Genomic DNA, 21,937 nt, shown 5'->3' with positions numbered 1-21,937 from the left:
CGAGAAGGGCGCCTGCGTTCAGAAGTTGCGATCATCTTAGAGTAGGGGAAGCGCTCAGGGAAACGAAACGAGCAATACCAAGATACGTCTACACGTGTTAAGGACTTTTGCGCTTCAGTCGTAGCTTGACGCATCTCAGGAGTAGTAGTGGTATCCTCGTTAAGAAAACGGTGCTGTTTCGTCATTTTTTTTTCAAGAAACGATCGAATACACGAACGAATATCTGATATCCAACTAATTATATATCTAATTATAGTAAACTCCCTCGCTTGTTTTCTTCGTGCAGCTCTTACAAATAGATCCTTGGTAAGCATTTTATCTGTGCCATGCAAACATATTTTTATCATTTTGTTTAACACGTCAGGTATCGCGTGTAGGACTTGAGAAGTTTGACGAAAAATCGAAGTTATGTATATTTATCAGAAGGACTCGCGTTGTATGATATATAATATTATAGTTAAGACTTAGAAAACTTTACATGACCTCACGTTTTTTTTTTTTTATAGTACAATCACATACAATAAAATATAAAAATCGAATGCGAAGTCCCTTCATTGTTTTTGCTAGAAAAATAGAATCGATAAAAAAAAGATCTCTTCGATCAATATTTTACCGTAATTCATAATCTTTTTCTCTTTTCATTTCATATAGTTTTCATACCTGTAAAAAGATCGAAATAAGACATCATAAAGGTGTTCCGTTATCGTCAGAGATATTTTGAAACGCTGACTCTTAATAAAGTATTATGCCATCGATGGTAAACGAGGATGATGCTTATTTAACAGCATTTACTTGTATATAACATGATTAAGATTATATCATACTTTATTGACGTCGTTTCGACATTTAACAAATTAAAAGTTTTCATTTGAAATCTAATCGTGATGAAGATTAAATAAAAATTTTTGATCAAAATACGATAATATATTTCATGAAAAATAGACGTTATTGATTTTTTGTGGAAGAATATTTACGTTATTTCTTGCAAAACATTTCATACTCATTTTGGTCATACTCGGTCTATAGAAACGTCTATATTTTACTATAGTGTTTTCATTCCCATATTCAGATAATGATATTCAACATATATATACATATGTATATACTCATCCATATATTTATTTTTATATACTTAACGCATAACTGTACGAGGATTATCAATCAATGACTACTCAAGAATTCTATAAATTTTTATCGATCATTCTTTACATCCAGTTTAATATTTTAATAAACATTGATATAATAAATAAAGTATGTACCTAAGTTAAAAATATTATATACATATCTTAGAAACCGACAACGTTAAGATCACATTAATAACTTATGAGTAAATGATTAACTTGCTTAGATGTATTTATCATATTTAAATTTCTAATTAAAGAAATATCACAGCTGATGCGTTAAGATAATAATAATAATATGTTCGATCGCTTTTTTATTTTCATTATCCGCGTTAACATGCACTAGTAACAACGTAAAGATCCATCGTAGCGTATCTTTTAAATAAATTATCATAAATTATCACAAAGGATGTTATTCTGTTGTTTGCTTTTCAGTATGTTCAACCACGATACTTCCGGTGTAGTAAAACTACAATGAATTTCTAAATAATAGTAATGACGTTAAAATAATGGATAAAACAATTCGGTTTATAATAGATATTAACGTATCCGCATTACTTATCTAAGATGTTATCGTTTTCATTGATGACACTATAGCCTTGTAAGTTCAGTATGAATCATGGTTGGCCTGCATTTATTTGGACAATCTCCGATACCTTGCAATTCGTGATATGGGTCTTTAGCAAGAACATAAGAAGTGGGCGATTGTGAATACCCACCATGGGCATGTTCTTATATGGTTTGTCATGAGTCGTTTCTGTGACCAGAGTTTCGAGGTCGTCATCATTACGCAATTCCCGATCGCGTTTAACGAACATCTCGTTGTTTGCTCCATAAGTATTGTAATCTTAAGGAACGTTCTTTTCAAAGGTATCTTTGTTCTACCGATTTATCATGGATTTTCTATTATCATTATGGTTAATACAAACGTGACAAAGTAGTATAGTATTGATTATAAAATGTAACTATTTAAAAATGTTTACATTTGGTCGTCGAGATCATTATTTTATATTCAATGATCAAGAAAGAACTTAATGGTAATTTAATATTTTACATATTAATTTTACATATCTATGTATATATTTTTTTTTGTATAAAATTTTGTAGAAGAATTAAGGAAGAAAGAAGCTTTTGACGATATGGGAGGATTAACGCAAAGACCATGGACTCCTACGAAAAGGAGAGGCCCCATTGCTGCCGAGTACAGTAGTCCTGGACCGGCTTGTGTTACTTTACCACCACTTATCGGTACATCTGACTAAGAAAAGATCTATCTCTTGGATTATTTAAATTACATGTTCCTTATTAAGAAAATGACTATACAAATGATAAATAGTCCGTTACCAGATGAATCAATTTCTTTAATTCATTCGTATTCGTTTCTCCTTAAGCATGGCGTAGAAAATCTATGCCAATCTACTATATAACGGTATAGAAAGTAGAACGTTGAATTAATATTACGGAAAGAAAGGTTTAATGATTCTATTGTTAGTGGCTTGATGTAGGAAATTTGTACGTCATGAAAATAAACTGATTACTCCTGAAATTGGAATTAATAATGAACAATAATTCTTTTTTCAATGCGTTCAGGAAAAACTGTACCGGATTCTAAACGAGGAAGAGCACCAGCATTTTCTTTTGGAAGCAGGTATCAATTTATTTTTATTAATAATTTATATGAAAGAAGATCAAATATTTAACAATTAAAAATAAAAAAATCGAGTTTGTTACTGTTCATATGTGTCTGTATATATATATATATATTTTATAAATTTCATAAATTATTTAGACATATGACTAGGAATGATAGCCCTGGTCCAGGACCTGGTCAATACAATGTATCTGGTCTTAGTGCAAAAGGTATGTATCTTTAGAAAATAGATAAAAAAAATTAATATGCACGGGATATAACATAAAGAAAATACAGAAAAATTATACATACATATATATATGTATGTATGTATATATATATATATATATATATATATATATATATATATATATATTATGAAATCAATGCGTTTTACGAGCAAGAAAACACTCGGAATGTCTCGGTTAGCTTATCGATCAAACTCCGGAGTAGTAACATTCCATAATAGTACCCTTTATCTGGCTAATGAAAGTTCGTCAATTATCAATTATGTATATGCATATTGAATTTTTAGGTAAAGATGCCGCACCTGCATCGTCATTGCATAGTCGTACAAAATCTTCGAAATTTGAAATAACGCCAGCACCAGGTGATTACAATCCGGAAAAAGCTGAAAAAATTATTTTGGATAATTCTCCGAAATATTCATTTGGAACAAAAACGCAATCTCAAAAGATCAGTTGTACACCTGGTAAGCAATATACATATATATATACTTAAATTTTAATTTCCAATTAAATAATAACGTCATAGGTATTCAAATTCGTCGCAGATAATTATTGAAAAAATTATTAATATTATTCTTTTATTTTTATTTTTTATTTTTTTGTATATTCATTAAAAAGAGAATCGACTTATGCGATAAATAAATTAAATCGAATATAATACATTTTTGTATAAAAAAATTTCGTCAACATATGCACGTCGTAATTACGAATATCTCCCCTAATTACATCTCGTCCTAGCACCGAGTGATTATTGTACCGAAAACGTGAATTTCGACAAAGCCCCAGAGTACAGTTTCGGCATAAGACCTGCTCTGGATAAACCGAGTGACGTTCCTGGTAAATTATATATGTCTACGCATGAAATAAATTGCAAACAAAAATTAATCATGACTAATAATTATTTACGATTGCAAGATGTATATCGTTCTATAAATGCGCTTAGATAAAATTAGCTGCAATATCAATTTAACAAAATTATATACATTATATATTATATACAGATACTAATACACATCGAATAAATTTGTCGAATTGGATCGATCACATTCGACAAAACTTTACATACAGAATAATTTCTTTATATACTTCTCATAAAAATTCTAATGTATAATCCTCTTATATAGATAAGTACGATTCAGATATGATATCTATTTAATTTATGCTTTTACTTAGGATTATTTTCCATTTAAACAAAAAGAAACAATCTTTACGACGTTACGCAACATCCATGATCATCGATATCAAAACTTAAAAAAACGGGCAGGCACTTAATGCATAAGTATTGGATTTTAATCTATTTATAAACGGATCTGTTTATAAAACTGTTTCACATTAACAGTAAAATATAGCTTCACACTTTGCTTATAAATACTAATTAATTGATTCTTGGTGCACGTTTGTCACGTAGATAGCCTTCGATTGACGATACGCCTCCGTAAAGTTAGGCAAATTGCTTTTTATTATATGTAAATTGAAATATCAAAGGATATATATATATATATATATATTGTATTTACGTAGTTTGCTCCCTTGAAATAATGTACTTCGTAATTTTCAATTAATTATAGCTGCTGTAGACAAAAATAATGCATGAATGAAACCATATATTAGTTAAAAACATAATTATTTAAAACATTATCATCAACGTTTCATAAGTAAATATATAGATTCTAAAAAGTCAATGCGAAAGTAACATTTGATTAATTATAATAATAAAATAATAATAACAATATAAAGTAAGTTACTATTTAGCTATGAAAAAATTATAAAAAAGTAAATGAATGCTAAAAAATGATTTAATTTTAATATACCCAGCTCCTGGTGCCTATTGTCCCGAAAAAGTAAAATTGAACAATGCACCTCAATATAGTTTTGGATTGAGGACTCCGCTCGAAAAATTGAATGATACACCAGGTAAAATATATAGCTGATCATATTGATTAGATAATGTCATAATAATATGAATATTTTTCATAATAGCTCCAGGAACATATAGTCCAGAAAAAGTAAACTTATCTAAAAGTCCTCGATACAGTTTAACTGGAAAGGGCCATGAAGAAAAACCGGTCGATACTCCAGGTACATTATAATTTTCTATAAATATTTGATCAGCTTTTTTAACTTACTAATAAATATATACATAATATAAATATTTATAGCACCTGATACTTATCGCCCTGAAAATGTTAAGCTGGATTTTGCTCCACAATTTAGTTTCGGTATTAGAAGGCCGTTAGATAAAATTAGTGATACACCAGGTAGAAATTCTACAATTGTATATGTAAAATGTACATATTATAAATTATAATACATTTAATTTCAATTTTTAGCACCAGGCACGTACAGTCCAGAAAAATTTAATTTGGAAAAAGGTCCTCAATATAGTCTCACTGGTAAAGGTCTTAGTGAAAAACTTAATGATATTCCTGGTATGTTAACATCTAAATATTTGCAAAAAAAGTTGTATTTCCTGATGAGTATAATTATTGTAATAAAATGAGTATAATATTTATTATAGCACCAGGTACATACTGTCCTGAAAAATTTAAATTAGATCATGCTCCTCAGTTTAGTTTCGGAATACGAACATCTCTAGATAAAATTAGTGATACACCAGGTAACTGTATTAGAATCTTTTTTGCAATAACTTTAATTTGCAATATAAGACATGATATCATTTTAATTTTTATAGCACCTGGCACTTATAGTCCTGAAAAGATAAACTTGGATAAAGGACCACAATATAGTTTGACTGGTAAAGGTCCTGCTGAAAAAATTGATGATTCTCCAGGTATCGTATATAATTTTGATATATGAATTTAATGAATAATCAAAAGTAAAACATATAGATATTTTATAAATCTACAGATATATTATAAGTAATTTTTTATATATACATATATTAATTATTATGTAGCTCCCGGCACTTATTCCCCAGAAAAAGTGAATTTAGACAAAGCACCACAATATAGTTTTGGTCTAAGAACTTCGCTAGAAAAACCGAATAGCACACCTGGTACGTCATAAAATATTATGAAATAATACAAATGGACCTTTTTATATTTTATCTACATTACTTACAGCTCCTGGAACTTACGCTCCTGAGAAATTCAACTTGAACAAAGGTCCTGAGTACAGTATAAGCGGGAAAGGCCTATCTGAAAAACCAAATGATGTTCCTGGTTAGTGCATTTTATATTTTTATATATTTTATGCATTGATGATGGAACATAAATAACTTTTATTTTCTTAATAGCACCAGGAGCATACAGTCCTGAGAAAGTAAATTTAAACAAAGGACCACAATTCACTATCTCTAGTAAAGGAATGCCTCAAAAATTAAATGATAATCCAGGTAATTATATTTTTTATTAATATTTATCCTTTTATTCTCTTTTTCTCCCCGATTAACTATGACCGAATTAACACTTTAATTAAAAGAAAATATTAATATCTTCATTGACTTAATAGGCCCTGCCGATTACCATCCAGAGAAAGTAAATCTTCAACATAAACCTTATTTCTGTTTTGGTAGTAGAACACCTTTGGATAAACCTAAAGATACACCAGGTAACGGTGTGGATTGCCCAATCGCTCTAATGCTTTGATATTATTAAAAAAAGAAATCCTTATTCTGTATGCAAAATTTATATAATATTTATATGAAATAATTCATTAATTATGGTACAAATAATTATCTACTAATCAATCTATTATATGTGAGCTTAATTTTTCAACCTTTATTCTACAAACATATCACATCATTTTTTTATTAACATTTTATGAAAGATAAGTCATAATTATGACAACGTTAATTGAAATGGAATTTGAATTAGTCATTGCACAGGTATATGTAGATTATTGTTTGTTTAAAGATATAAAAGATGTAGTCTATCGCCAGGGGCACACGTTCAAAAAGTTTTTCATTTTATTTCAATCTCATATAATTTCAAATCGCTATATTTCATATGTAATATGTAATGCAAAATATAATATGATGCTTCCATTGTTGTCTCTGACACATGAAAATGAAATTAAATAAATTTTCGACGAAAGAAATATTTAATTCTAATAATAATATAAAATTTTTGTTTCAAGATTATGCTACTGTGTGATGTTTATAAACGATGTGTTATTACAAATTTTTGTTATTGTAAATTGACTTGTTGATTATCTAAAATTAAGATTTAATAATTAAACTTAATTATATTTATTCGTTAATAATATATTGTTTTATTTTTATGTTTTTATGTATTTTTGATAAAATGACTTTCCAAAATACACTGAAATAATATATTTTTTATATTTTACAGCACCTGGAACCTATTGCCCAGAAAAAGTTCAATTAGATAAAGCTCCTCAATTTAGTTTTGGTGTAAGACCACCTCTTGAAAAGCTCGATGATATACCAGGTGGGAAAAACTTTTTTAATAATAAATATTTGTAAATTTCAATTTAAGCAATATTAAAAATCTAACTGATATTAAAATTTATTAAAAGGTTCGAAAATTGAAATTTTATCTATCTACATATTTATTATATTGTTCATATCTCTTACTTAGCACCTGGCACATATAATCCTGAAAAGGTAAATTTAAATAAATCTCCACAATATAGTTTTGGATTAAGAACTGAAATACATCAAACAGATACTATCCCAGGTAAGAAAAAAATATATTAAAAAAGTAGTTAGTAGACATATGTAGAATTTTTGCTTAATATTTTTATTTGAAGGACCTGGTGAATACAGTCCAGAAAAAGCCATGTTTTTGCTGGAAAAAGCTCTACAATTCACTTTTGGTCTTAGACCTCCAATGAGCAGATTAAACGATACTCCAGGTAATTAGAAATACCTGCTTATCTTAATAGTTAAATTAACAAATGTAATTGCTGTATATCACACTTAAGTATAGCATGCATTATGTATTTGCACTCTGTAGTAGTTGTTCATAGAAAACAATAGAAAATAGTAAAACTTCATAATCAAAATGATATTAGTCTCACATAAAATCTATTCAATAAGTGAAATGTAATAAATATACATTAACGAGCATAAGTCGATTCTTCTATATAAATAATCTGTTTTCTTCAGATTTCTTATATGTTAATTTTTTATTGTTATGAAATAATTTTACATATCATTTATTTTCTTTTACTCATAGCACCTAATGTATATAACATACCTTCTGTCCTTGGTTCAACAAAAGAAGGAAATAAAAAGACAGCACCTGCATATTCGATTTCTGGTAGACAAAAGACTTTCGCAGATGAAAGAATTTTAGTCCCTGGTCCTGGTGCATATGAAACTATAAAACCAGATGCAGTTAGAGTCAAAAGTCCAGCTTACAGCATAAGTGCACGATTTGAGTTACCAAGTGATCATTCCAAAATTCCTGGTCCTGGTGCTCATTGTCCAGAAAAGGTATATACATATTCTGTATAAAGCATAATAATATAATTTATAGAAACTTTAATTAAAACTGAAAATTTATATAACAGTAATATTATTCCAGGTTCTTCTAGATGTTCCTCCAGCTCATACTTTTGGTATTAGGCATTCACCATATATTTGCAACTTAAAAGACGTTGTTTACTAACTATAATTCAAACGATGCACATATTATCTCATTTTTAAACTATAAAAATAGTTTTATTACACACACATATATATATTATATTATCTACGTGTTTCATCAATTACTGAATAATTTTCGTATAAAAAATATTTTAACCTAACTCAACAATGTTTAAAATTATATACATCATAAGGTATATTAGGAAATAATATTTTATAACTTTTTGTTTTTTTATTATATTACTGTTTAAGTTTTTTTGACAAAATTATAAAAATATATATGTTTTTATGTCCATTAACATTCTCACATATGCATTATGCAGACAATATTCTTTTTTTAAAATTAATTTCTATATTTATATCAATTTAAAAGTAATAAATGATTACCATACATATGTATAATTGTATTGTAATTAACATATACATGCTGTTTTACAAATAAAATAATATAAATTGTAAATAATTATTTCACTTGTATTATCCATATCGTATATTAATGTGCAATGTAAATATTTGTTATATTTACATTGCACATTAAAATTTTAAAAAATACGAACTGCACAAGAATATAATAATAAAATATTATGTTTGTGCAGACTTTGTATGCAACAGCATATATTAAACAAATCGAGATTAATAGCTATTATACAATTCATAAGATTAACGTTAGGAAGTAAAAAAGTAATATATAAAATATATAATATTCAATGAAGTAAATGTAATCTGCAAATACTTTCACTTTAACATGATAGGCGTGAGATTCACAGCCATCAAGTAATACAATAAGTTATTATTTAAAAATCAAAATATTGTCTGTTTCATAATGTTAATATTTTCATACTGACAAAACATAGTTCATGAAGATTGCAAGATACATTTGCATTTAGTATAAACACAATCTCCTGATATCCATGTAGATAGAAGTTCTAGATTATCATTTAGTAAAACAAAATCAGCATCAGCACCAAAATTCAATACTCCTTTTTTAGATTCAATTTTTAGTGCTCTTGCTGGATGCAAGGTTGCAGCTTCTAAGGCTTCAACTACTGAGCAGCCTATATATTAAACCATTGCAAAAGTTAAATTAATATATCTACGATTTTGATGATACTACTCATTTTTTAAGAAATATTGTAATTACCTGTTGCTTCCTTAAAAATACGTACACATTTAGACATTTCAGCCATACTACCACAAAGAGTATTGGTACCAGCAATATAGGCACGTCCTTTACGTATTTCTATATCAAGCTGGCCTAGTTGATGTACACCTTCTTTCAAACCCAATGCTGATATTGCATCAGTTACAAGAACGAGTCCTTTTATTGTTATATAATTAATTTTAGTATATTGTAATAAAAAAATAAAATAAAATAAAATAATATATATAAGAGTTTAACCTTCAGGATGTGTTCTATGTGCAATTCTTAATGCTGCAGGGTGAGTATGAACACCATCAGCTATGATCCCATAATGAACAACTTTTCCAGGTGGTATTTGATCAGATGTCAATAAGCCAACTAGTCCTGGATCACGATGGTGGAACTATAAGATATAAAATTCAATAGATTATGAAATAATATTATGTTATATATTAAATTTAGTATATTTACTGGTAACATTGCATTGAAAAGATGTGTAATAAACGTGGCCCCATGTTGTACTGCTGCTTCTCCTTCATTTAAACTGGCAATAGAATGTCCTACAATGATAATATCAAAACCATTAAAATAAGTAAAGAAAGAGAAGTATATATACTTCTCTATATAATGTAATATATATTCAAATACAGTACAAAATATATCAATTAACTTACCTACTGAAACTTTAATATTTCTTTTGCATAATTCATTAATTACGGACATGGCATTTGGAATTTCAGGAGCTAATGTAAGAAGACAAACATTATCCAAAATCCCATACATATCGATTATCGATTTAAATCCCTGTAATATAAAAATTATATAACGAATAAATCTAATGTTTAAAAAAATTATTAGTATTTATTTTTGTTACTCATAGAAATTATATTTTATTACTTACATGTTCAAAATTTTTAATATATTCTTCAGGATGAGCACCTTTTTTATGAAGACTTATAAATGGGCCTTCTAAATGAACACCTAAAACAGTTGCTCCCCGACTACCACCGTTTTGTTTTTTTATCTTGGGCAGCACTTTGTAATACGTATCACTAGGAGATGTAACTAATGTAGGACAAAATGATGTAACACCATATTCTAATAATTTTTTTGCTACTTTGTTTATACCTTCTTCGACGTTCTCGATATTATGTGAAAAATCTACACCGAAACCACCTATTTAATAAAAATATTAATTAAATTTGTGAATACCAACAAAAATTGTTTATAGCATATAATTTGCATAACAATTTCATGTGTTGTTATATATTTGTTGAATTTTTTAAATCTTTGATATTTTTATAAGGTTGTTTTACTTGCTATTCATATTTCTGTCACATTTATATCTTTTAATAAATAATTATATATATAATGTTAACTTTATAATGAATTGACATAAAAAAATAACAAATATTACATATTGCAAAAATATAGATATGTTATCTTAAAGTACCGTTAATTTGTAAATCTATGTAACCTGGTGAAATTAGTGCGCCTTGACAATCTATTTTATAATCAGGTAAAATTTTTTCATCGTAAAAAATCTTTTCGGGATTTATAATTTTTCCATCACGAACCCATAAATCTTCATTTATAATCTTGCCATCCCGTAGTATATTACAATTGTGAAATTGTTTCAATATCAATTTACTGTTATCCATGTTTGATACTTAAAAAAAAATATGTATAAAACTAAGAGACCCAGTATAATAAAAAAAAATTAGATTTTTATAACTAAGCCATTATCAGCGAATTTTTCTTATCAAATTGTTAGCGCACGAATGCCATTGACCTTGGGATTGTCAACGTATTCAGAGATGTCGCTAAAAACACATTAAATATTTGGCAAGGTCATGAAAATAATTAACGTGTATATATGTAAAAAATATTTCTATTTTATCCAACAATTTTGTATTACAAAGGAAGTAATCTTTTTTATGTACATTCTTTACACAATAATATTTAGAAGTATACAAAATAATTTGTAGTGTGTATCTATATATTTAATCTTTAATATATTGTATGGTACACAGAATATTACTTACCATACATGTGAGGTATGTGTTTGAAAATACACCGATACAATCAAAGTATTAAAGCAAAAGACGTCAACATAAAATTACTACCATATCTGATACTACTACATATATATTTCATTAAAATAATATTATTCTATTTCAATATCATCCGGTTTATCTAAATCTTTCTTTTTTTCTTTCAAAACAATCTCTAAAGAGCAATAAAAATGTTGGTAGATTAAAATAAATGAGATCTATGTATAGTTTTTTTAATTTGTATTAAAAATGCTTCAACAGTACCCAAAATTTGTTCATAGATCAACGCGTCTAGAAAAGAATTTAACCAGCCTTTTGCCTGCATATATAAACGTAACAATAGTATAAAACGCAGTAATTAAAAATGACAATAATCATATTGAGAGCATAACTGTTACACTTATGACATCATTAGGTCTTAGCAGTAAATAGCCATATACTATTCATTATTAACGTTGATTTAGAGGGAGGATACGCATAATTTTGTCACTGGTATGTTGAAGAGTCTAGGCTTGATCTGGAATAGGAGATATGATATGATTAGATGGTTCATACAAAGAGGATTATGTTGGAGCCAAAGGCGTAGGATATCTAGGCAGTTATCGGTCAGGTTTTGTTAGTATGTTCTTGCTTACTGTAACGCACGAATGATTTTTTTTTCATTTTTATCGTAATTCATACGAAATTCTACTGTTGTTTACATTCATTAGGATCATCGCCCTGTTGTTTCCCACCTAAAGGCGCATTGGTTGGAGAAGATTCTTCATCTTCTTCTTCTGTAGTTACAACATCATCATCATCATCCTCTTCTTCTTCATCTTCATAATCTTCATCATCTTCTAATCCTTCACCTAAAAATAACGAAAATAAATTATATATATGTATATTAGTTATATAAATTATATTAATATATAATTTAAACGGTCAACTAAATTACCTGTATAGTAAAGTACAGCTCTAGGAACTATACGTTCTCTAATGTAATGTCCAATTTCAAAATCACTTGTAACCAAAGCTTGAGTTTCATCATCTAACTCTGCTTCTGCATCATCTGGCACTAAAATATTCGATAATTAAAAAAATCATATAATATCATTAGCATATCAACAATGTTTACTTACCGATTGGTGGACTAAAGAAATTGAAAAATGAATCATTTTGAACAGTTTTTGTTACAGTACGCATGGAACCTCGAGATTTATGCTTTTGATTCTTTTTTATTGTTTTGACTGTTACATTCTTTCCTTTTTTCCAATCTATTATACAACCCTAAAAATGGTAAACATATATTAGTCTTAATATACAAAAATATATTAATTTCTACAATAAAATATATCTGATATTCTTTTTATGTTTAATCCAACTACATTTCTCCTCCCCTTATAAATTAATTGATAATATTACATTTAATGTAATAATTATATGTTACCTTGCTTTTGTATATTTCAGGTCCTTCAAAACTGAATGGATCATTTTTTTCTGGTACACATCTCATAACATATTCTTTAGTAAGAACAGAATTAGTGAAGTATTCGTTTGGTTCAAAATAGAATTCGAGAACAAAACCCTAAAAAATTATAAAAAATTTTTAAATGTTATTAATAACATGCTATATTGGTATAATATAAAATACATATAATATAAACATTGTTACTTATATTACTTACCATTGGATTAGATTTTAGAAATTTTACTTTAATGTCATATAAATGTGTCAAAATTGGTTCATCATGTTCTTGAACCATGTCAGCCAACATTCCAACATTTTTAAATATTGTTAGCCAAAATGCAGGTATTCCTTTAATATCTTCATTTTCAACTCTAACATAAAATAATTTCAATAAATTCCCATATAAAATTCATTGCTATATTTTATTAAATTATACAGATTATACAACATATAATGTAAAAACATACTCCTCTTTTTTTTCCGGAGAATCTTCAAGATTTGATTTCAATTTTAATTCATTTGCCAAGATTTCTTCATCTTCATCACTTTCCCAGACACATTGCTCATCTGTTGGTTCATATGAACCAGAGACTATGAGACTTCTTTTCTCATATAATGGTGCACACATATTATAGTAAGCACATTCCAAAGCATGTACTTCTTCATAAAATTTGGCTTCAATATTAGTAGTGACCAGCTGCAGTTGTTTGAGAGCCTTAATTCTACGTTTAATAGGTGCTGGTAGCGACTGCATTTGCTAAAAATTAAAATAATATTTTTGAATATAATAACAGGATTCATTCAAGAGAATATTTCAAATCACAATAAAAGATATTAAATAATTTCATAAATAAATAATTTTTAAACTTAATTAATTAACATTTTCTACAATTAAAACACAGACAGAAATTTTTTGTTAATTTTTAAATATATATTTATATTCAAACTTATAGATCTTATTATATGTGTGTGTTGGTGTGTATATACTTTTTAGATTACTACTCTCTATGTTATTTTTAAAACTACTATATACCATAAGTGAAGAAATTTCTTTCTTATCAGTAATACAATTATCTACGTATATTATGATAACATGTAAAATTACACAATTTCATATAAAATTATTTGTACGTTGCTTGGAATCCTATGACAGAATTATATTATTTATTTATTTATTCATAAAAAATATTTATGTCAATTACATGTATAAGTAGCAATTGTTTAATAAACATGGTAAATATACCAATAAACAACCAGCCATATTTTTTAAATAAAAAACTTGATTTTCATAATAGCAAAGTAATGTATATCCACTAATATATCTTTTTTTATAAAACTGTAATAAACATTTCGAACTAACAATATAATTTTGGAATACCTCTATTCCAGGTGCACAAACGAGATCTTGCAGAGCATCTAATCCATCAGGTCTACTAAATATTTGGGAATCTAATTCTGAAGTGTTGCGTTCATCTTCATCTTCAATAGATTCCGTATCAGTAGTATCTCCGGCACGTTCTGGATCAGTGGTCATAGTACTATAATCCAGATTTATTTTCCATGAAAGATATTAAAAATAATACAATTAAAACTACAGAGACTAAAATCTATATAATTTGTTTGTTTAATTATTGTGTAATTAAAATTATATCTTTATAGATATATAATTTTATATATATTTAAGAAATAAAAAATTATAAATTTTTAATTAAATTATTTTTAATGTATTTCTTTATGCCAATTTATGAAAAGAAAAATGAGAACATAGAAAACTGATACGGTATCTTATTAAATACAAAAGGCTGGGATTCAAATAAAAGTAATGTACATGCTATCAATATAAAAACATAAATTTCTGCAAAATTTTGTTAAGCAGTGATATTATCAGATGTACTATGTGTAGCTTTAACAAAAAGTTCAATGTATAGTAGAATAAAATCTTCAATTAATACATCACTTTTTAAAAATATAAGTACCTTGTTTTATTATAACAATTGACTATTTTTCAAATAAATATTAAACAATTTCAAAAATAATACCCTTTAAAAGTTATTTCATTGAAAATTAGAATACATGCGAAACAAGACTGACATTTAATTTACCATGTTCACAATACTAAAAGGTTATTTGTTGGGAAATTCGCATACACCATAAAATATAAAAATTTGTTATTATAAAATAAGATTAAAATAACAGGTAGAGATGAAATATTGTAAAAAATAAATTTTTCTTAACGAAAACTTATGATTATATAAAAAATTGAAAAAAGATTACAATTATAATGCAGACATAGACGTGCACATGGGATGACCTCCGATCTAAAATTTGCAGCGTTATATCTACTTAAGAATGCTAAAGTAAATTGTATATATAGAATAAAAGTAATATTGCAATAATAACATGCTTTTATAAGAAAAAAAAGGCTTATTACATTATAATCACGTACCTCTTAACAATGATGTCGTTCAAAAAAGAAGAAGGAACAAAACCAAGAACAACGAACCGGCCGTTGTATCGATAGTTTTATCGTAGCTTTCGTTATACGTAGATGATGCGAAGTTAGTTGCTAGGCGCGTTTCGAAATTAGACAGAAATACGAACCAATCAAAATGTCTCGTTGCTCGAAGTACGCTTCTAACCAATAGGAATACAGATTTTCCAGTAACTCTAAATTTTATTTATTTTATTTAAAGTGTAAATTATATATTTTGAAAGTAGATTGTTTAAAAGTCTGTTTACAATATCATTTTAAACATATAATTTATTATTTTACTGTTTAATTTTTTTTAAATTATTATTTACAAAATATAGTAAAAATATATAAAAATTAAATGAAGCTAATTTCATTGAATAATAATCGAATAGCGAATGTACTATTCTTTAAAAAATTTAAGTTTCTTCGAAAGAACTTGATATTTCCAATATATATCTATTTATTACATTCCATATAAACATTTTACCTAAAACAACTAATAAATATTATGCTTTTATAAATTATTATATTCGAAAAAGTTCGAAAAAAATTAATAAAGATGAAAAAAACAATAAATTTTATCTTGATGCTTCAACTTTAATAAAGGTAATTGAAACTGTTTCTCTCTAAATATTATATATAATTCCTATTACTTTACAGAAGTATTAATGAAGTTCGATGACATTAACACTTTATCATGTATAACTTATATTTACAATTTACATAATAACATTATAATATAAATATTACTAATGATATATAATTAATATATTTCTTTTAGATAATTATTGCGATATTTGTACCGAATGTATCTAAAAATCTGATACACGTCCTTTTCTTTCCCAATCTCCATAACGAGTTGGTTCTGGTCCACGAGGTCCATTAATTTCACCTGTTTTTGGATTTGTATTATCAGGAAATGATTTCAAAGGTTCTTTTTCTTGATATGGATGCTTTCCTTCTTCAAATTCTGGTAATTTATCTATTAAATATAATAAGAAGATATTTTATTAGTATATTATTGTATACTGATTCTATGTATTTTTTTAATTTTATTAAGTATTAATAACCTAGAGGTGTACGTTCACGTAATTTTTTCCTAAATTCTTTAATCCTTTCACTTTCCACTTTTCCATTTGTTTTTTTCTCAGAAAACAAACGTATGCAATCTATGAAAAGACTATATAAGAAAAAATGCAAGTCTTTGAGAAAGTTATGTTAAATTAATCAATATCACTTTATTCTTTATTAACAACCTGTTTGTTTTGTTCAATCCTTTCAGGTCAATTATTATTCGAACATTTTGAGCCATATCGGGCATAACTTTGCTATTAAACATTTTTTCACTAAATTTATACATATTCTTTAAGAAGGTTATGTTTCTTCAGTGATCAGCTGATAAAGTAATAGTCATGTATTTAATTATATACTCATACATTCATATCCTCAGATACTTGCGAATTAATATTTTTATCGACTGTTAACTAATTTATCGACATTTTATGTGTACAAATATATGAAAAGATAAATAATTAATATATTATTTATTACTTCAAAGAGTTTATTAAAAATTAAATTAAACGCAGATGCAACATTAATGTAAGCTGCTTTCAGAGATTATTCTGTTAAATATTGTTACGTAGATCGATAACCTAATTAGGAGTATTAACGGGAATATCTCCTTTGTATATCCTCCCGTTTATATTATATATATGGAAATATTATATAAGCACGATATTCTAACGATAGGAACAATTAAGAAATAAAGTAACATTAACAGATATATACAATGAGTAAGAATATAGATCTTATCTTATTTTATAACATAATGAAACCAATTTATAATATAACTGAGATCCAAAAAAAAATTGGGTCTCAATTCGTTTTTATTATTCTATTACAATAAGATTGAATAAAAATTTTAATAATCATATGAAGTGATAAATTAAAATGAAAACGATAAGAACTATTACATCGAAAATACCACCAACAAAGTGTTATCAGTCATTTAAGATAGCTTTTAAGTAAAAACTGGAATATGAAACTACTAAAACCGGATTAAACAAGAAATTAATATTCTAATACTTATATACTGAAGTTAAAGATTATCAAGAATTTAATCTCGATTGATCGTAAGACAAAGACGATTGTTACAACGAGCTTGATATTAAAATCTAATTATTATTATTTATTATTATCATTAAAATTTTTTTTCTTATTTCTTTTGCCCGAAATTCTTCGCGTATATTTATTCCTATGAAAGTTTTGTCCTATGAAAAGTTGTTTGATAACAAGGATGACATGCAGTTTTGTTTTTCGCGGTTTTATATTCGGTGATGTGAATTTGACGAAGATAAACGAAGTGATACGAACCCACCATTACACTCAACAGGTTGTTAAACGAACGCTGTTCAGTTATAACGTATTCGCTTGAAAAAATTGCAGATTGATTTCTACAAAAGAAAATATAGAAATAAAAACCGGTTCATTGAACAAGTATCCAAGCGAAAGGTCGTGGAAACGAAGAATATAAAATTGTATACATTTACTTGATAATTCCCCTCCATTCACTGTTATTTTAGACCGATAAGCTCACAAACGCGACTGTATTTCTAGTTTTTACTTTAAAAGTTAGTCGATTGACGAACATCCGTCGATACAAGTGTTTTCTTATATCATCAGAATGGTTGATCAACAACACGATAAAAAGGAACAACGTGTTATCAACTTCGGTGCAGGACCGGCAAAATTACCAGAAGAGGTATGTACAAAGAAAGATCTATTTTTTTTATTATTAATGCTTTAAGATCTAGATAAATGATCTATATACTATTAATTTTATTTTTAAATATGTTAGTATATACCACGTTGATATCAAGTCTCAGGAGATGTATTGCGAAAATTTCAATTAACCGTTTATGAAGACTTTAAATATATCTTATATATATATATATATATATATATATATATATCGATGTGTGCGTGTGTATATATATACACACGTATATACATACATAGAATTTTCATTTTTTAATAATATTAATAACATATCATTAAGTATAATGCACAAAGAACTCTACGATTTCTTAGATATCTTATATATAGGTCACAAGAGTTCGTTGGACCATAGATCGTATCGTATATATAGTAAATATATGATTTGTAGGTATTGAGAGAAGTACAGGCAGAGTTGCTTTCGTTTGCGGGTAGTGGGATAAGTATACTCGAATTAAGTCACCGTTCGAAAGATTTCGAAAAGATCGTCAATGGCGCGCAAAATATTTTACGAGATTTGTTGTAAGTTCAAAAAATAATTTTCATATTTATCGCATTATAGAGAAACAAATGTTATACTCGTATAATTGCATTTGTCATTTTACAGAAATATACCAGATAATTATAAAATTTTGTTCATGCAAGGAGGAGGCACGGGATTATTTGCAGCTATTCCATTAAATTTAATGACCACTGGTACGGCGGATTACATCGTTACAGGTAAATAATACGTAAGATGTATTAGAAATTTATTATGTAATTCCTCGTACAGAAAAATAAAATATATATTATAATATTTTTAGGATCATGGTCAGCCAAAGCAGCGAAAGAAGCAACTAAATACGGAAAAATTAATATGGTTTTACCAAAAGAATCAAAATATACAGGAATACCGGATCAGAGTAAATGGAATTTGGATTCGAAAACGTCTTATGTTTATTATTGCGCTAATGAAACCATTCATGGTAACTCTGATGGAAACTGAACAAGCATGAATATTTTTTCTTTTTTATATATATGCATAATGATATTTCTATATAATTTTAGGTGTCGAATGGAATTATATTCCGGAAACAAACGGAGTACCGCTCATCGCCGATATGTCATCGAACATATTAACGAAACCTCTGGATATTTCGAAAGTATATAACACAGTGTTTTTTTTTTTTTCTTTAATAATTGCAATGTCATTGCATATATAAAATTTGTTGCAGTTTGGGTTAATCTTTGCCGGCGCACAAAAGAATATCGGACCAGCTGGCGTTACTTTGGTAATTGTACGAGATGATCTTCTTGGTCATGCCATGTCAGTTTGTCCCTCTATTTTAAATTTCACCATAATGGCAAACGATAATTCTTTACATAATACTCCGCCTCTTTTCCAGTAAATATAATTAAAATTTTTTTTTCAGATAAACACATCTTTCGTTTTATCAATTATTTCGTTATGTTTATTTTAGGATATATTTTGTGGATCGAGTATTTAACTGGATAAAAGAACGCGGAGGCGTTGAAACTATGGAAAAAAATGCAATTAAAAAGAGTCAAAAGATATATAACGTAATCGATAAATCTGATGGATTTTATAAATGTCCGATCGATATAAATGCACGCAGTAAAATGAATATTCCATTTAGAATAAGAGACAATGATGAGGAGCTAGAAAAAGAATTTCTTTCTGGTGCAGTCAGTCGTGGAATGCTTCAGTTAAAGGGTCACAGGTCAATTGAATACATTTAAGAAACATTGTTCTATTTCTGAACTAATGAAAAATGATACCAGTATGAGAAACGTAAAAATTTACTCAAGTGTTCTATTACAAATATGTTGTAGGTCTGTTGGTGGTATACGTGCTTCATTATATAATGCAATTCGAGAAGATGAAGTAGAAGTATTAGCAGAATATATGAAATGGTTTCATAAACAGCATAGTAAGAAGTAAAAACATTGATCATCAATTACAAAACAGTTTTTCAATATTGATTTTATTGCTCTGTATTATTTGTAAATACAAGGCCAATGTATATGTTTTGTACAAGTTTTAAAATCAATGATATCTTTCATAAAATCCTGAAGTCATAAAAATGTTAGTTTATATATAAGTAAATACTGATTTGAAATAAGTATTAATTTTCACTATTACAAAAATCTTGTGAATTATCTCTTACACATTTGCATTTTGTCTCAGTTTCAATTCTTTGTTTTGCAAATACTCTATCTAATGCGGTTTCCAAATTAGAATTAGTTCTGCGGATTCTATCTACAACAGCTTTAGCCCACTGTAATTTAGATATACTTAAAAATTATTCTTTTTGCATCTCATTATTTAATAATAAAGGCTTTGTTAAGTATGAAATTTACCTTAAAGTATTCTTTTACTCGTTCAGGTGTCCAACAAAGTGGAATACTCTTTTGAATATCTCGTAAATTATATAATTTATCTGCTAATAATACTAACTTAGCTCTATGACTTCTTTTAGGTGCATTTTCTATTTGCAAACGTTTGCGTTCTTCTCTAGGTAGACTCTTATCATCAGTTAATTCTTGAATAACTTGACTCACTGTATATCCAAATTCTAGTTCGATCTCATCAAAACTAGTATCTGTATCTTCTACAGTGTCATGTAGAAGTGCAGCTAAAATTACAACAGGGTCATATATATCACCTTCTTGAATTAAAATGTTTGCAACTCCTGAAATAACAATTCATTCTATATCCTTTTAAATGCATGATTAATATTTCATTTATTTTCTAATTATGTTTATTATATCAAACCTATTGGATGATTTATATAAGGTGTTTGTGCAGGATCTTTCCTTCTCTGATTACTATGTTTTATTGCAGCAAAATTAGTACATTTAATAATTAACGATATCAATTCATTAGTTGAAAGTCTTGGCATGCAATCATCACAAGGACCATTCTTCTTGAATCGATCAACATAGCATTTTTCAATAGTACTTTCTTCTGTACCTATCACTGGATCTGCCATCGTTGCTAAAAAAACGCTTTTGGTTACATCGAAACGATTGTCTTTATACATTTTGTACGTCATTATTCGTGATGACGTAGTTTGTACATTTTCATTTAGCGTGTTAAGTTGCAAAAGATAAAAGTTACTCATTTTTAACAATATTTTTTGTTGTTAATGTTTCAAAAAAATTTCTTCTACTTTACGTAAATAAAGAGAGACGATATTATTCTTTCAAAGAGGTTAATGTTTATTTTACTTAAAGACGAATGTTTTCAATTGTTTTAAAAATTGACGTTAATTACATAAAATGCATCAATTGAAGATATAAGTTATTCCATAATTTTTTTAATTGTATTCTATAGTATAAATGTACATAAACTTATACCAAATAGATTTCAGCTGATAGTTTCCTATATTGCACATGGACTTGTATATATGTTTCGTAACAAATTGTGACTGGATCATGAACACTGACAAAACATAACCTGAAAAAGT

The 21,937-nt window shown here is 27.2% G+C and overlaps 6 protein-coding genes across 18 annotated transcripts; 2 read left to right on the top strand and 4 right to left on the bottom strand.

Annotated features, from left to right (window-relative positions):
* Nucleotides 1-1,387: 1,387 nt before the first annotated feature.
* Nucleotides 1,388-8,696, top strand: LOC122630303 (mucin-1-like). 6 transcript variants are annotated; one of them, XM_043814669.1, is made up of 21 exons: nt 1,397-1,991; nt 2,229-2,369; nt 2,712-2,769; nt 2,911-2,981; nt 3,287-3,463; nt 3,738-3,836; nt 4,815-4,913; nt 4,980-5,078; nt 5,159-5,257; nt 5,330-5,428; nt 5,518-5,616; nt 5,692-5,790; nt 5,917-6,015; nt 6,083-6,181; nt 6,256-6,354; nt 6,471-6,569; nt 7,313-7,411; nt 7,562-7,660; nt 7,734-7,838; nt 8,162-8,421; nt 8,513-8,696. In XM_043814669.1, exons 1-21 carry the CDS (start codon nt 1,868-1,870, stop codon nt 8,594-8,596), a joined length of 2,307 nt encoding a protein of 768 aa, XP_043670604.1. In that variant the 5' UTR covers nt 1,397-1,867; the 3' UTR covers nt 8,597-8,696. The 6 variants fall into 6 exon arrangements, with proteins under 6 accessions (XP_043670640.1, XP_043670630.1, XP_043670648.1 ...); XM_043814695.1 differs by lacking the exon at nt 5,159-5,257 and having other exon boundaries at nt 1,390-1,991; XM_043814679.1 differs by lacking the exon at nt 3,738-3,836 and having other exon boundaries at nt 1,398-1,991.
* A 483-nt stretch (nt 8,697-9,179) lies between these two features.
* Nucleotides 9,180-11,429, bottom strand: LOC122630375 (N-acetylglucosamine-6-phosphate deacetylase). 2 transcript variants are annotated; one of them, XM_043814834.1, is made up of 7 exons: nt 11,193-11,429; nt 10,617-10,891; nt 10,390-10,519; nt 10,187-10,275; nt 9,974-10,118; nt 9,716-9,892; nt 9,180-9,629 (listed from the first exon to the last, which is right to left on the bottom strand). In XM_043814834.1, the coding sequence occupies exons 1-7, from the start codon at nt 11,374-11,376 to the stop codon at nt 9,430-9,432; spliced, it is 1,200 nt and encodes a 399-aa protein (XP_043670769.1). In that variant the 5' UTR covers nt 11,377-11,429; the 3' UTR covers nt 9,180-9,429. The 2 variants fall into 2 exon arrangements, with proteins under 2 accessions (XP_043670769.1, XP_043670760.1); XM_043814825.1 differs by having other exon boundaries at nt 9,182-9,629; nt 11,169-11,429.
* Nucleotides 11,430-11,992: 563 nt separating this feature from the next.
* On the bottom strand, nt 11,993-15,810 carry LOC122628861 (nucleosome assembly protein 1-like 1-B). Of its 6 annotated transcripts, none has more exons than XR_006327123.1 (9): nt 15,666-15,810; nt 14,598-14,757; nt 13,687-13,976; nt 13,437-13,590; nt 13,199-13,336; nt 12,891-13,038; nt 12,707-12,826; nt 12,405-12,620; nt 11,993-12,286 (listed from the first exon to the last, which is right to left on the bottom strand). XR_006327123.1 is itself a non-coding variant. In XM_043811658.1 (9 exons), the coding sequence occupies exons 2-9, from the start codon at nt 14,751-14,753 to the stop codon at nt 12,276-12,278; spliced, it is 1,167 nt and encodes a 388-aa protein (XP_043667593.1). In that variant the 5' UTR covers nt 14,754-14,757; nt 15,666-15,810; the 3' UTR covers nt 11,993-12,275. The 6 variants fall into 6 exon arrangements, 5 of the variants coding, with proteins under 5 accessions (XP_043667593.1, XP_043667602.1, XP_043667570.1 ...); XM_043811658.1 differs by having other exon boundaries at nt 12,471-12,620; XM_043811667.1 differs by having other exon boundaries at nt 12,504-12,620.
* A 507-nt stretch (nt 15,811-16,317) lies between these two features.
* LOC122637397 (succinate dehydrogenase assembly factor 4, mitochondrial) lies at nt 16,318-17,169 on the bottom strand. The gene is made up of 3 exons (XM_043829494.1): nt 16,949-17,169; nt 16,763-16,872; nt 16,318-16,674 (listed from the first exon to the last, which is right to left on the bottom strand). The coding sequence occupies exons 1-3, from the start codon at nt 17,050-17,052 to the stop codon at nt 16,505-16,507; spliced, it is 384 nt and encodes a 127-aa protein (XP_043685429.1). The 5' UTR covers nt 17,053-17,169; the 3' UTR covers nt 16,318-16,504.
* A 919-nt stretch (nt 17,170-18,088) lies between these two features.
* On the top strand, nt 18,089-20,827 carry LOC122637330 (probable phosphoserine aminotransferase). The gene is made up of 8 exons (XM_043829390.1): nt 18,089-18,453; nt 18,859-18,989; nt 19,075-19,187; nt 19,271-19,432; nt 19,515-19,609; nt 19,682-19,851; nt 19,928-20,188; nt 20,301-20,827. The coding sequence occupies exons 1-8, from the start codon at nt 18,376-18,378 to the stop codon at nt 20,407-20,409; spliced, it is 1,119 nt and encodes a 372-aa protein (XP_043685325.1). The 5' UTR covers nt 18,089-18,375; the 3' UTR covers nt 20,410-20,827.
* On the bottom strand, nt 20,447-21,936 carry LOC122637370 (guanosine-3',5'-bis(diphosphate) 3'-pyrophosphohydrolase MESH1). 2 transcript variants are annotated; one of them, XM_043829481.1, is made up of 4 exons: nt 21,828-21,936; nt 21,244-21,465; nt 20,829-21,160; nt 20,447-20,746 (listed from the first exon to the last, which is right to left on the bottom strand). In XM_043829481.1, the coding sequence occupies exons 2-4, from the start codon at nt 21,458-21,460 to the stop codon at nt 20,594-20,596; spliced, it is 702 nt and encodes a 233-aa protein (XP_043685416.1). In that variant the 5' UTR covers nt 21,461-21,465; nt 21,828-21,936; the 3' UTR covers nt 20,447-20,593. The 2 variants fall into 2 exon arrangements, with proteins under 2 accessions (XP_043685416.1, XP_043685406.1); XM_043829471.1 differs by lacking the exon at nt 21,828-21,936 and having other exon boundaries at nt 21,244-21,666.
* Between the last annotated feature and the right edge of the window lies 1 nt (nt 21,937).

The sequence above is a fragment of the Vespula pensylvanica genome, chromosome 1 (assembly GCF_014466175.1).
Source record: "Vespula pensylvanica isolate Volc-1 chromosome 1, ASM1446617v1, whole genome shotgun sequence".
Classification (NCBI taxonomy): Eukaryota; Metazoa; Arthropoda; class Insecta; order Hymenoptera; family Vespidae; genus Vespula; species Vespula pensylvanica.
Note: the sequence above shows the minus strand (reverse complement) of the source record. Positions and strands in the feature narration are given on the sequence as shown.

Excerpts from the sequence above, each read along its gene's own strand:
- LOC122630375 (XM_043814825.1), bottom strand. The coding sequence starts at position 11,376 with ATGGATAACAGTAAATTGATATTGAAACAATTTCACAATTGTAATATA. Across the intron at positions 10,520-10,616 it reads ATATTAAAAATTTTGAACAT|GGATTTAAATCGATAATCGA; the intron begins GTAAGTAATAAA and ends TTTATATTACAG. Across the intron at positions 10,119-10,186 it reads TTTTCAATGCAATGTTACCA|TTCCACCATCGTGATCCAGG; the intron begins GTAAATATACTA and ends TATATCTTATAG.
- LOC122637397 (XM_043829494.1), bottom strand. The coding sequence starts at position 17,052 with ATGTATAAATTTAGTGAAAAAATGTTTAATAGCAAAGTTATGCCCGAT. Across the intron at positions 16,873-16,948 it reads GGATTGAACAAAACAAACAG|TCTTTTCATAGATTGCATAC; the intron begins GTTGTTAATAAA and ends TTTCTTATATAG. Across the intron at positions 16,675-16,762 it reads ACGTGAACGTACACCTCTAG|ATAAATTACCAGAATTTGAA; the intron begins GTTATTAATACT and ends TATATTTAATAG.
- LOC122630303 (XM_043814669.1), top strand. The coding sequence starts at position 1,868 with ATGAGTCGTTTCTGTGACCAGAGTTTCGAGGTCGTCATCATTACGCAA. Across the intron at positions 7,412-7,561 it reads AAAGCTCGATGATATACCAG|CACCTGGCACATATAATCCT; the intron begins GTGGGAAAAACT and ends TCTCTTACTTAG. Across the intron at positions 8,422-8,512 it reads GTGCTCATTGTCCAGAAAAG|GTTCTTCTAGATGTTCCTCC; the intron begins GTATATACATAT and ends ATATTATTCCAG.
- LOC122628861 (XM_043811635.1), bottom strand. The coding sequence starts at position 14,753 with ATGACCACTGATCCAGAACGTGCCGGAGATACTACTGATACGGAATCT. Across the intron at positions 13,977-14,597 it reads TTTGTGCACCTGGAATAGAG|CAAATGCAGTCGCTACCAGC; the intron begins GTATTCCAAAAT and ends TTTAATTTTTAG. Across the intron at positions 12,827-12,890 it reads TTTCTTTAGTCCACCAATCG|TGCCAGATGATGCAGAAGCA; the intron begins GTAAGTAAACAT and ends CGAATATTTTAG.
- LOC122637330 (XM_043829390.1), top strand. The coding sequence starts at position 18,376 with ATGGTTGATCAACAACACGATAAAAAGGAACAACGTGTTATCAACTTC. Across the intron at positions 19,610-19,681 it reads AACCTCTGGATATTTCGAAA|TTTGGGTTAATCTTTGCCGG; the intron begins GTATATAACACA and ends AATTTGTTGCAG. Across the intron at positions 19,852-19,927 it reads AATACTCCGCCTCTTTTCCA|GATATATTTTGTGGATCGAG; the intron begins GTAAATATAATT and ends TGTTTATTTTAG.
- LOC122637370 (XM_043829471.1), bottom strand. The coding sequence starts at position 21,592 with ATGAGTAACTTTTATCTTTTGCAACTTAACACGCTAAATGAAAATGTA. Across the intron at positions 21,161-21,243 it reads TTATATAAATCATCCAATAG|GAGTTGCAAACATTTTAATT; the intron begins GTTTGATATAAT and ends TTGTTATTTCAG. Across the intron at positions 20,747-20,828 it reads GAGTAAAAGAATACTTTAAG|TGGGCTAAAGCTGTTGTAGA; the intron begins GTAAATTTCATA and ends TCTAAATTACAG.